Raw genomic sequence first — 12,328 nt, 5'->3', positions numbered from 1 at the left:
TCTAGGTGAGATTATTAGAAAGCATTCTATTAATTTTCATTTTTACGCAGATGATACTCAGCTATACATGTCCTTGGAACCAAATGAAACAGATCAACTAGTCAAAATTCAGGGTTGTTTTAAAAGACATCAAATCCTGGATGTCCCAAAACTTCCTTCAACTAAACTCAGATAAAACCGAGATTCTTATTGTTGGGCCTAAAAATCTGAGAGAGACACTATTGAGTCAGATAGCCACCCTGGATGGCATAACATTAGCTTCAGATTCTACTGTGAGGAACCTTGGTGTCATGTTTGACCAGGATCTCTCTTTTACATCATACATTAAACAAATCTCCAGAACCGCCTACTTCCACCTTAGAAATATAGTTAAAATCAGAAGCATCCTCTCTCAGAGCGATGCAGAGAAACTAATCCATGCATTTGTTACCTCTAGGCTGGACTACTGTAACTCCTTACTCATAGGATGTCCTAACAGCTCCTTAAAAAACCTACAGCTCATTCAAAATGCTGCAGCCAGAGTTCTGACAGGACTTAGAAAGAGAGATCACATTTCTCCTACATTAGCTTCTCTGCACTGGCTGCCTGTAAAATGTAGGATAGAATTTAAAATTCTCCTACTCACATACAAAGTACTCAATGATAAAGCTCCTTCTTATCTTAAAGACCTTATAGTTCCTTATGCTCCCAGCAGAACACTTCGTTCTCAGAGCGCTGGGCTACTTGCGGTTCCTAGAGTGTTTAAATGTAGAACAGGGAGCAGAGCTTTTAGCTACCAAGCTCCTCTCCTCTGGAACCAGCTCCCTCTTCAGGTTCGAGAAGCTGGCACACTCTCCACCTTTAAGATTAGGCTTAAAACCTTCCTTTTTGATAAAGCTTATAGTTAGAGATGGTTCAGGTCACTGGCAATTATTGTTAGTCACAGGAACCATCTCTTAGTTAAGCTGCAATAGACATAGACTGCTGGGGACTTAATTTATACACTGAGCTCCTCTGTTTCCTTCTACCTCCTCTGTCCCATAACCTCCCATCATTGTCCCATGTTTAACTAACCTTGTCTCTTTCTGTCCAGTAGTTGTGCTTCTCTCCTCCCCCCCCCCCCCCCCCCCCCCCACCCCCACTCTTTCTCCCTCTCTGTCCTCACCCACAGGTATCATTGGACTCAAAGTTTGGTGTCTGTGATGGGCAGCTGCGGATCCAACCATCCTGCCTGCATCCAGTCCCTGGTCCTACCATCCTGCCTGTGCTCTGTTGTTGCTTGTTGTTGCTTGTTGCTGTTGCTGTGCTTTTCTATCTCTCTATCCTCTCACCCCAACCGGTCGAGGCAGATGGCCGCCCACATCCAGTCTGGTTCTGCTGGAGGTTTCTTCCTCGTTAGAGAGGGAGTTTTTCCTCTCCACTGTTGCTGTCAAATTAAATGCTTGCTGTATGTGGGATTTGTTGGGTTTAGTTGTGTGAGGTTTTAAACCTTACTTTGTAAAGTGACTTGAAATAACTTTGTTGTGATTTGGCGCTATATAAATAAAATTGAATTGAATTGAATTGAATACGTATTAATGGTCACCGGGTGATAACTGAAGAGAGTGTCGTCAGAGTGAGATGGAATTGGGTGTGTATTCAAAGGTTTTTGAATCCACCTTTAAATCCTACAGTGAGAAAATTGTATTTTACAGCATTTTCAGTTTTTTTTTCTTAGAGTTTACTGGTTTAAGGATGGGTTTTATATATATATATGTATATCCTATTAGTGTGTGTGATGGTAACAGTTCAGAGTGACTGTTTTGCAACCTTTGTATTTTGGCAGAATTGTTCTTTCTGGCATAGAGTCAAGGAAACATGAGTTATGACTTATCTTACATATTTGTGACAACTTTTTTACTTTTTACAGCAGTTCTGTATTAGGAATAATGGATTATTTTCTCTCAAATCATGTCCAATAAATTCACAATCATTGATTTAAATTTTAAGGCTGTGTCTGTTTGACTTCTCTTAAAAAGTTGATATTATGAAACAACCAAAAATGTTGAGTTATTAGTATCATTTCATACTTTGATAGATCTTTTTATTTATTCATCTTAATGTTATACTTACTTAATGTTTAAACTTAATATCTGTCTCCCGAGAAGACTGCAGTCTTTTGGAGTGAGGGGGCCACTCCTGAAGACCTTCTATGACTCTGTGGTGGCATCAGCCATCCTGTACGGTGTGGTCTGCTGTAGCAGCATCACAGTGAGGGACAGGAAAAGACTGGACACGGTCATCAAAAAGTCAAACTCTGTCCTGGGGTGCAATCTGGACACGGTGCAGGAGGTGGGTGAGAAAAGGGTCTTGGCTAAACTCACATTCATCCTTGACCAGGACTCTCACCCACTGGATGACTCACTGTCTGCTCTGGAGAGCAGCTTCAGTAACACACTGATTAACCCTCACTGTGTAAAGTGTTGCAGATCTTTCCTACCTGCTGCAATAAGACTGTACAATCAGAACTGCTAACTACCTCCCACTACATTCACTCAACCACTGCATTGGTGGTTACCTAGTAATCTCCTCAGTACAATATTTCTGCAAACTCTGTGCATTATTGTATATCTATTTTATATTTACACAATGTACAACACATTTTTCTGTGCAACATTTGTGCAAACCAGTACAAGACTTATATTTATTACTGTGCAATAACCTTTCCAATGACCTCATACCTACTCTACCTGTACTGTACAGCCTTGAAAGTACAGTACTACGTGTATGTTGTAAATTTGTTCCTGCTTACTCTCCTATCTTGCTCTATATGAAATATATGATAAATATATTTCACAAATGCTTGTTGGATTTAAAGAAGAGGCTGGATGATGATGAATTAGTCTTTTTGTTGAAAACTTGAGCTTTAAGAATTTAAGTGCTGTCTGTTGCTGCTATGCAACCGCAGAGCGTTAGGCAAATGAGGGCCCAGTTCCCTTTTTGTTAAACAAAAGGCCCATTTCTCTTTTTAGAACTAGTGTCTAACTTGGATAAGGAACAAGGTGCCCCTTGAGTAACACATGACCCCCAAGTGCACGGACAGAGTTCCTCTTGCCCACCTATTTTTGCAGACTTAGCTAAACTGAAATGTCAACTGTCTAAATATTGATGAGCTTGTGGTCTGTTTTCTGAAAGTTAAGATTAGGTAAGTCTAGAGGATGGCTGGGAGGTGGTTTATGGTTATGTTAAGCAACCGAGATGAGAGGAGATGTTTTAGAGAACTTTGGTGTGTCCACAACGGCCAAAAAGATCCTTATCACCATGCTTTCCTTTGTTTGAACGTACAAAGTTGAATTACACATACTCACCTGCGTTACTTCTTTTAATCTGTGCAACATGCATATATGCTAGCTACAGCATACAGCTGTACAGCAGCTACAATTAGGTGTCATCATTATTGTATTACATTTTTAAGTGTTACAATTGTTTATTTAGTAATGTCTATATTAAGCCATTTATAATTTGATTTTGCTTACATTTATTATTTGTGTATGTTTTAGTGTTTACTTGGTGTTACATAAAGACAAGACCAGTCATCATAAATAACATTTCATTTGTTACAGCGTTTCAAGGGACCACGCATAAAACCTTAATAATATATGCATTTAATATTGCTGTTAACCATTTTGACTTCTCTGCTTATCTGAGTGCCAAAGTGATCGTTACATGTGTACTGTGTTATGGCGTGATGGTACTTAAAAGTTAGTTAGAGACAAATACTCTATTCGCTTGTTCAAAGCCATCACACACTTAGGTCTTAACCATTCATTGTCCTTTCACTCTTTGATTCATTTATCGCTGATCATCTCGTTCTGATTGTTTTCTCATTTTCTGTTCTGTTTATCTGAGTATTTCCATATTGTGTTATTCATATATCCAGTAGTGTTAGATTAATAAAATGTTAAAAGGAATTTGGTTTTGTGTGCATTGTTCTTCAAATTTAAGCAGAGGTCACTGAACCGCGACAAGAATTCACGACATAAGAGACTGATTTGGTTTTTACACAAGAAAGTTGTTATTGTTGTTCATAACTAGTAACTCATTGAATCGACATCTGCCGTTGACTAGATCGATACAAGCGTGGTTTCAGCTTTAAAACAAACCTGGTGCCCCAACTTGGAGTAATATTAATGTTTCTGCATTAATATCAAACTATTAATAATTTGAATCTGCTACAACATTTAAAAAAGAGAAAATCTTGCTTTACCTGCAAATAACGCACAGACACTGAAACACGAGTTTAAAGACATTTTATTTTTATGTGCATTTCCATATGCCACAGCTATCTGTGCCACCAACGTGAACAACACTCTGTCAATCCTTTGTTCCCTGGAGTCGCTTTCTGACCAGAACTTTATCTTCCTCTGTCATGCGAGCGAGTCCATTCCATTCCTTGTCCTGTAGCATATCGTGAGCCAAAAGTCTCTCGTTGTCACGGAAGGCCAGCAGTCTAAACACTATCCTCTTCACCACATTACACCCTATCAAATTAGGCATTAAAGTCTCTGGGTTGCAGGGGATTGAGCTAGGTGCACTGGGGTGGTCTCTGGGACACAGAGTTCTTAAAATAATCTGGTAAGTGGACTCTTTCTTATTACACGGAGAGAACACAATTCTGCCTTCCATCGCATCTGCCACCATCACTCCCAGGCTCCACATGTCAATGGCACTGGTATATTCAGAGAATCCGGAATCGACAAACAATTCGGGGGCTCTGTACGGCTCTGTCACTGCAGTTGTACTCATGCATTTCGCAGATTGTCTGGAGAGGCCCATGTCAGCAACCTTGACCGTAAAATTCTCTGTCAAAAGCACATTAAAAGGAGTCAAATCTCGATGGATTATATTCTTCCGATGCATATACAAGAGAGCATGAGCGACCTGCACGGAGAAATGAGCCACAAACCTCACCGAGATTGGCTCAACCTGGCCCTCCCCACTGTAGAACGTCAGGCCGTGTCTGTTGTGTATTGCTTGACTCAGCGTGTAGGGCACAAAGGGCATTAGCATGACTATCTTTCCATCATCCACAAAACAGTCGTGCATCTGGATCACAATAGGGTGACCCCGTAGTGCCGCTAGACAAGAGAGCTCTCTCACGGTTGCATCTGATATGCCATGATTGTAACGTTTCATGGCAAATTCCTGTCCAGTTTTCAAAGACTTGACTTTGTATACGGTTCCATGGGCACCTTCACCGAAAACACATTGATCCATCAAGTAATTTTCCATTCTCGTGGATGTTAAGAGTCGTGGTGATGTTTACTCGGAGTGATGTGGCTCTGAAGAGTCTTTTGTCAAGAGCTTCAACTGATTTTAAGTGTGCGAAAAAGTGTCATTTATCCAACCGAGAGACGACAGTCCAAACACTGGTCTTTCCCAAACCAACATGTGTGTGTGTAAGGTGTAGACCTGTTACGTGTACTATGTTACACGTTAAAGGCCGCATCTGTTAATATAACATTACGCCTTCCTTATCGTTGTAACTTTGATAATGAATACACTTGAACTGAATTTAAGTGTATGAAAAGTGCGATTTACCAACCCAGTAGCATACACGCACAAAGCATATTCATCCAACTTAGCAGCTTCCAAGCCTGGATCCAACCACAAATCATTTGTACAACTGAGGTAGCAAAGGGCACGTTTTTAACAAAATGTGCGTCTTGTAGTTTTGTCTTTCTGTTGTGTAATTAGCTAAAGTCTGGGTCAAAATTACGTTTGCTTACACTTCATATCATTGAAAGCTCGGCTGTTGGTGTTAATTAATGTAGCTATTAAAAAAAAAAAGACTCTTTCTGAACCTGTCGTTGTGCATGTGCGACTCGGCCATTTTGTGAGTTTTTTTCCCGTGATTTTACTGCTATCGGGTGCCCGCGACACTACATCTCCCAGAGTGCACCGGGACCGTCCATTAAAATCACAATATGCTCAAAAAAACAGTTTTAAACGATTGTCACACATTTGTGTATGGTGGTATGTAAGAAGTCTACATTAAATTGAGCTTATACTTTAATTTAAATGTTGTTTTGTTTTTGTTTTATTGATTCTGTACCTTTGTAATATTAATGTTTTCCTCGAAGTTTACACGTTGCAATTTTAATAAATTCCTTTACATTTTTCACCTCTACACATGCAAAGATTCAGTAAGCCAAATTACAGTCTCACTTGTTAATAATTCGCTTTTACCGGTGATGCAAGCACTGCGGAGCTGTCCGAGTGCTGGCGGTCGGCGCGGACCTGTCGTTGTGCATGCGCGAGTCGGCCATTTTGTGAGTTTTTTTTCTCCGTGATTTTACTGCTTTCGGGCGCCCGCGACACTACATCTCCCATTGTGCACCGGGGGCTGCCGGCTACGAAAGAAGTCTCCCACCGCGCGTCCTGTCACCACCGCGGTCTAATGGACCGCGAGGACTGGTAGGACTCTTGTGCATTACTGGAGCTGTCACCGCTTGCACACAAAATCAAATCAGTGCTGCGCGCACAAAACAAGGTCCAACCTGATTTGAATACAAGTCGCTTTTAAGGCTCGGAGGCGTTGGCCATTTTGTGAGTTCCCGCGGACACTACAGCTCCCAGGGTGCAACGGGGGAGGCTGTCGGCCGCGGAGAGGGCTCAGTCACAGCTTGATAGCCGCTGGGCCGGAATGAGCTCCCATCTGCATTGAGGGTGTAACAGCCTGGTGTTGAAGGGAGCTTCTCGGAGCCTCGTAAATGGCGTACAGGGGATCGGAGGGGTTATCCATGACGGATGTTGATTTTTACCCCACATCCTCCTGTCCATTTTCAGGAAATGTAATTAATTAATGTAATTTTATTAAAGTCGCAATATGCATAAAAAAAAACCAGTTTTAATCGATTGTCACACATTTGTGTATGGTGGTATGTAAGAAGTCTACATTAAATTGAGATTATACTTTAATTTAAATGTTGTTTTGTTTTTGTTTTATCGATTCTGTACCTTTGTAATATTAATGTTTTCTCGAAGTTTGCACGTTGTAATTTTAATAAATTCCTTCCTTGATGCAAGCACTGCGGAGCTGCACGCCTAGAACGTCTGATACAGTCATTAGATGCAACTTATTTAAGAGGACCGCGTTTCACTCATTTTGAACGGTATGCTGTCGTTGCGCATGTGCGAGTCGGCCATTTTAACAGTTTTTTTTTTCCCTCCGTGAGTTTACTGCTATCGGGCGCCCGCGACACTACATCTCCCAGGGTGCAACGGGGGCTTCCGGGGCTGAAAAACATCGCCGCTGTCACCTCGAGGACTGGTAGGACTCTTGTGCATTACTGAAACGGTCAATGTAGAAGTCTACATTAAATTGATCTTATATTTCAATTTAAACGTTGTTTGGTTTTGTTTTGTTTTCTAAAAAGAAATCCTGCACATTCCAGGCGCGGAGGGGGTGGCGCCATCTGGTGACGTTAGAACTCCACTGCAACCCTTTAAATTTGCCCTCCCCGATTCAAAAAATTTGTAGCAAAGGAAAGGACAAGTTATGCACAATGTTTTTAAACTGTCCAGTTCCGGAGCCCGACAGCGTTAGCTTAAGCTTTAACCCGGACACTTTATGTATCGCGCTATATGTGTAAGGTGTAGACCTGTTACGTGTACTATGTTACACGTTAAAAGGCCGCATCTGTTTATATAACATTACGCCTTCCTTATCGTTGTAACTTTGATAATGAATACACTTGAACTGAATGTAAGTGTATGAAAAGTGCGATTTACCAACCCAGTAGCATACACGCACAAAGCATATTCATCCAACTAAGCAGCTTCCAAGGCTGGATCCAACCACAATTCATTTGTACAACTGAGGTAGCAAAGGGCACGTTTTTAACAAAATGTGCGTCTTGTAGTTTTGTCTTTCTGTTGTGTAATTAGCTAAAGTCTGAGTCAAAATTACGTTTGCTTACACTTCATATCATTGAAAGCTCAGCTGTTGGTGTTAATTAATGTACCTATTAAAAAAAAAAGACTCTTTCTGAACCTGTCGTTGTGCATGTGCGACTCAGCCATTTTGTGAGTTTTTTTCCCCGTGATTTTACTGCTTTCGGGCGCCCGCGACACTACATCTCCCAGGGTGCACCGGGACCGTCCATTAAAATCACAATATGCTTAAAAAAAAAACAGTTTTAACCGATTGTCACACATTTGTGTATGGTGGTATGTAAGAAGTCTACATTAAATTGAGCTTATACTTTAATTTAAATGTTGTTTTGTTTTTGTTTTATTGATTCTGTACCTTTGTAATATTAATGTTTTCTTCGAAGTTTACACGTTGCAATTTTAATAAATTCCTTTACATTTTTCACCTCTACACACACAACGATGTTTGTAACACCTAAGAAGTCTACATTAAATTGAGTTTATATTTTAATTTAAACTTTTTTTTAAAGAAAAGCTGACTGAATGCTTTTGGTGACTTCAGAAATCCCCTGCTCCTTTGAATTCTTCTCCTTAGCTAATAAACTTATTTTTTGTATTGTATCCTTTATTCTTTACAGGGACAAATCCTGGCAGATGGAATCATGTAGGAAGGACACTGCTGTTTTATTGTACAATTCAAGAGTCTGACAGCATGCAAGTTATAATTTAACCTGGACACTTTGTGTGTCCTACTATATGCGTGAGATGTAGAGCTGTTACACGTACTTTTATTTCAGCACAAAGTACAGTACTACGTGTATGTTGTAAATTTGTTCCTGCTTACTCTTCTATCTTGCTCTATATGAAATATATGATAAATATATTTCACAAATGCGTGTCGGATTTAAAGAAGAGGCTGGATGACGGTGGATGGACAGTGACATTCCAATACAAGGAATAACGTCAAAGTACTGTGTACTTGTACTGCATAGTTTAGGATTTATTAGCAATTATAGGTAACATCTATCAATGTAACATTACGCATTCCCTTTAATTTCGATAATGAACAAAAATGACTGTGGTACATAGTGCCAGACTCAGACTTTTACAGATAGTTTCAGCATACCCATTTACCACACACTTCATTGTTTCTATGCAGTGTTGTGGTGGCGTGTTTAGGCACGGAAAGCTTACTTCATCGGTTAATCAGTCCACTTTGTCTCTGTTTAGAGAAAGCCCAGCAAAAAAAGCTTGCAATCTGAGGAAAGTAGAGAACAGGTAGTCCACGTTTCTTTTCATTGTCTTCCAGAGGGCGTTAAAGTCATACTCAACAGTTCCTTCACTCACAACCCGCTTCATCTTCTCAGAGCATTTGGGATTGACCTCAATCTTAGTCTGATATTGTAGACTTTGATCCATCTCCACGGTGAGCCATAAATCATAGTCATCCTTGACCATTTTTGCGGGATCAGTCCACGGACCTTGGAAACTCTCACCCGCAGCTTTGCGTACAGCTTGTAGGAACCAGTTGCACATATCCAGACTCTTACGCATAAGGAGCGAGTGCGTGTAGGGCTGTGCGCGTGTGAGATGTAAAGCGTTCTTCATTTTTTGGTCTCCTTCAACGGACAAGGATACTTGAAATCTAGTATAGCTTGAAATCATCACGGTGTAAGTTATCTTGAACTTAACGTCTGCTTTAGACTGCTTGATCATTTCCTGGAACATTGCACGAGCCTCCTCTTCTGGGATCAGTTCATCTGTGATCAGTTCATCTGTGAACGTTTTGTCCATTATTAAGTATCTTCCACTTGCCATTTCAGAAGCCACGACTTTTTAAAAGGAAAGAGTTACTCGAGAGATGTGGCTCTGAATGAGTCTTTTTGTTGAAAACTTGAGCTGAATTTAATTGCATCAAAAGTGTGCTTTATATTCTGTGTTTAGATGGGCAGCCCATCCAAACACAGAATATTCATCCAACCTAGTAGCAGCCTGACAGCGTTCCAAGCCTGCATCCAACCACAATTCATTTGTCCAACTAAGGTAGCAAATGGCACATTTTTAACAAAATGTTTTACCCAACTGGGGAGGAGTGTGACCAACCACGCAGAGTGCAGTAAGGGTTTAAAAGTCAGGATTTTGAAAGGTTAATTAACTGTCTGCTGTTGCCATGACTCAACTGCAGAGCCTGTCTAGGTTCAGGTTCACCTTTGAGGACTGGGTCACTCAAGATGAACGGCATATTAAGGCCAGATTAACCAAGGAAACGTGCAAGTATGCTATAGTGGTGAATCATGACAACAAACTCGTGGGGTTTGTCAACGCTAACAAAAAAAGACTTGTGTCCAAAATTCGAGACTGTATGGATAATCAACCCAAAATTGAGACAGTTCACAAAATGGTATCGGATGTTGACGCAGACGCGGAGCACCTAGCCATGATCAACGGTGGAGGAAAATTACTACTACGTGTAGGATCACCCGTGAGTAGAAAGCGACGTGTGGGAAAGAAACTGAAGTTTGCAAAAGAAGTGCAGAGAAAACTAGGGAACGCATGCACTGATGTGAGTGGAACGCGCGGCGCTGAAAACAAGAAACGTCGTGCAGTAATATTGAATGAAAGGAAAGAAGTGGCACCTCCGTCTGCACAGAACTCTGCAGGTGGTGATGTGAGTAAAATAGAGATGAGCCGGACATATTTCAAGAAAGCGCTTTTAAGGCGTTTTAATGAGTCAAACGTGCGACACGAGAGCACGAGTGGACCGACAGAGTCATCTCCAAAAGCCTGTTTAGTTCAGGTTGACGCCCAGCGAAACCAGGCCATCACAGAGGACATGGACACAATGCAGACATCCAACGTCCCGGGCTCCTCGGTGACCAGTGATCCTTCCAAGCTGAAGGACAACATGATTTGCATCAAACCGGTGCTATGGACTGTACTGGGTCACTTAAACCCCCCTATCTACCAGATCGTTCCTATGAAACTACCACAGGGCTGCACTAACGTGAGCTCAGCACTCAAGTAAAAGTGCCAGTGCGGGTAGAAAATGCAAGCTCCCCTCACCTGCATGTAGTTTTCTTTCTTAATAGTAGTTTAATCTTTCTGTTATGTAATTAGCTAAAGTCTGAGTCATTGTTATGTTTGCTTACAATTCATATCATTGAAAGCTCAGCTGTTGGTGTTAATTAATGTACCTATTAATAAAGACTCTTTCTGATTCTGTTCTTTTGTAATATTAAAGTTTTTTCTCGAGGTTAACACATTTTTCACCTCTACACTTGCATGCAAGCACTGTGGAGCTGCAGCCTACAATCTCTGATACAGTAATTAAATGCAATTTATTTAGGAACACCGAATTTCAGTCATTGTGAACGTGTCGCTTAGTGTTTTGCCCTTGGCCACCGAATCCTAGTTATAATTCAATTCAGTTTTACCTATATAAACTATATATACAGTATTTATATATTTTATTCATCAATTATTTTATCACGGGACAGAAATAATTTGATCATCAATTAATCAAAGGCAACACATACACAATGGATCAGGTTGATTGGAAATATTAAACCAGGCTCTGGCACAGTGTGACCTCTTCTCCTTGATTGGTTGTAAAGGTAAACTCGTAAGAGAAATCCCAAACATCCAGACTCTTGTGCCTTTTTGTGTTATGTCCTGAGATACGCCGAGCTGCAGCTCTGAAACTTGGCCACGGGTTAGCATACAAGCATCTGTGTCATCCAGCCAGCCTCCAGGGAAAGGACTGCTGGGAACACACATGGCCATTTCTCACACGGATTTCTGGTGTGAAATCTCTAGATTTCTAAATCACTGGCATCTAGGGTGATTTAGATCTCTAAATCACTAGATTACCCTAGGTTGGTTCATTTGAGAAATATAAAAAAGAATCCAACCATATACAGCTGAAGTTGGATGAATTAAAATTCAGTATGAACATGAATTCTTTAGTTTTTTTTTTATTTAGCCCGTTAAATTCTTTCAGCCATAGCTGGAGTGGAATTAGTGGCCTATTGTGGAATAGTCGGACTATTTCACTATAACCACTATACTAGGTTGGAGGAATACATTTAAATCAATCCAACCAAATATATAAAATAAATATGTGAATAATAAAGAATGCTAGTGAAAGACTTGTGTGTAATCTTTATTACATATATAATAAATTCAATACACACACACACACACACACACACACACACACACACACACACACACACACACACACACACACACACACACAGCAGTTGAACAATAAGATTGAGTCCGAATGACATTCCACAGATTTGTCAAATGGTATGATTGAAATCTGAGGGTCGGATAACTTTATTTCCACAGCCTATCAACAAGTTGGAGAATGAGTAAAACAATATGTAAACAAAGCACAATGCAGCTTATAGTATGAAGGACCTTTTGAATG

The 12,328-nt window shown here is 40.5% G+C and overlaps 2 protein-coding genes across 2 annotated transcripts; one reads left to right on the top strand and one right to left on the bottom strand.

Moving 5' to 3' along the window:
- Positions 1-4,136: 4,136 nt before the first annotated feature.
- Positions 4,137-7,746, bottom strand: LOC114850798 (cell division control protein 2 homolog 3-like). Its single transcript, XM_029142388.2, has 2 exons — positions 7,623-7,746; positions 4,137-5,430 (listed from the first exon to the last, which is right to left on the bottom strand). Exon 2 carries the CDS (start codon positions 5,248-5,250, stop codon positions 4,333-4,335), a length of 918 nt encoding a protein of 305 aa, XP_028998221.1. The 5' UTR covers positions 5,251-5,430; positions 7,623-7,746; the 3' UTR covers positions 4,137-4,332.
- LOC114850799 (uncharacterized) lies at positions 7,715-11,109 on the top strand. The gene is made up of 2 exons (XM_029142390.3): positions 7,715-7,856; positions 9,846-11,109. Exon 2 carries the CDS (start codon positions 10,064-10,066, stop codon positions 10,916-10,918), a length of 855 nt encoding a protein of 284 aa, XP_028998223.1. The 5' UTR covers positions 7,715-7,856; positions 9,846-10,063; the 3' UTR covers positions 10,919-11,109.
- The last annotated feature ends 1,219 nt before the right edge of the window (positions 11,110-12,328 follow it).

Source organism: Betta splendens, unplaced genomic scaffold (assembly GCF_900634795.4).
Source record: "Betta splendens unplaced genomic scaffold, fBetSpl5.4 scaffold_28, whole genome shotgun sequence".
NCBI classification, from domain to species: Eukaryota; Metazoa; Chordata; class Actinopteri; order Anabantiformes; family Osphronemidae; genus Betta; species Betta splendens.
The sequence above is the reverse complement of the archived record's forward strand: the minus strand, read 5'-3'. Positions and strand labels throughout refer to the sequence as shown.

Bases quoted from the DNA above. Each gene is read 5' to 3' on its own strand.
- LOC114850798 (XM_029142388.2), bottom strand. From the start codon at position 5,250: ATGGAAAATTACTTGATGGATCAATGTGTTTTCGGTGAAGGTGCCCAT.
- LOC114850799 (XM_029142390.3), top strand. From the start codon at position 10,064: ATGACTCAACTGCAGAGCCTGTCTAGGTTCAGGTTCACCTTTGAGGAC.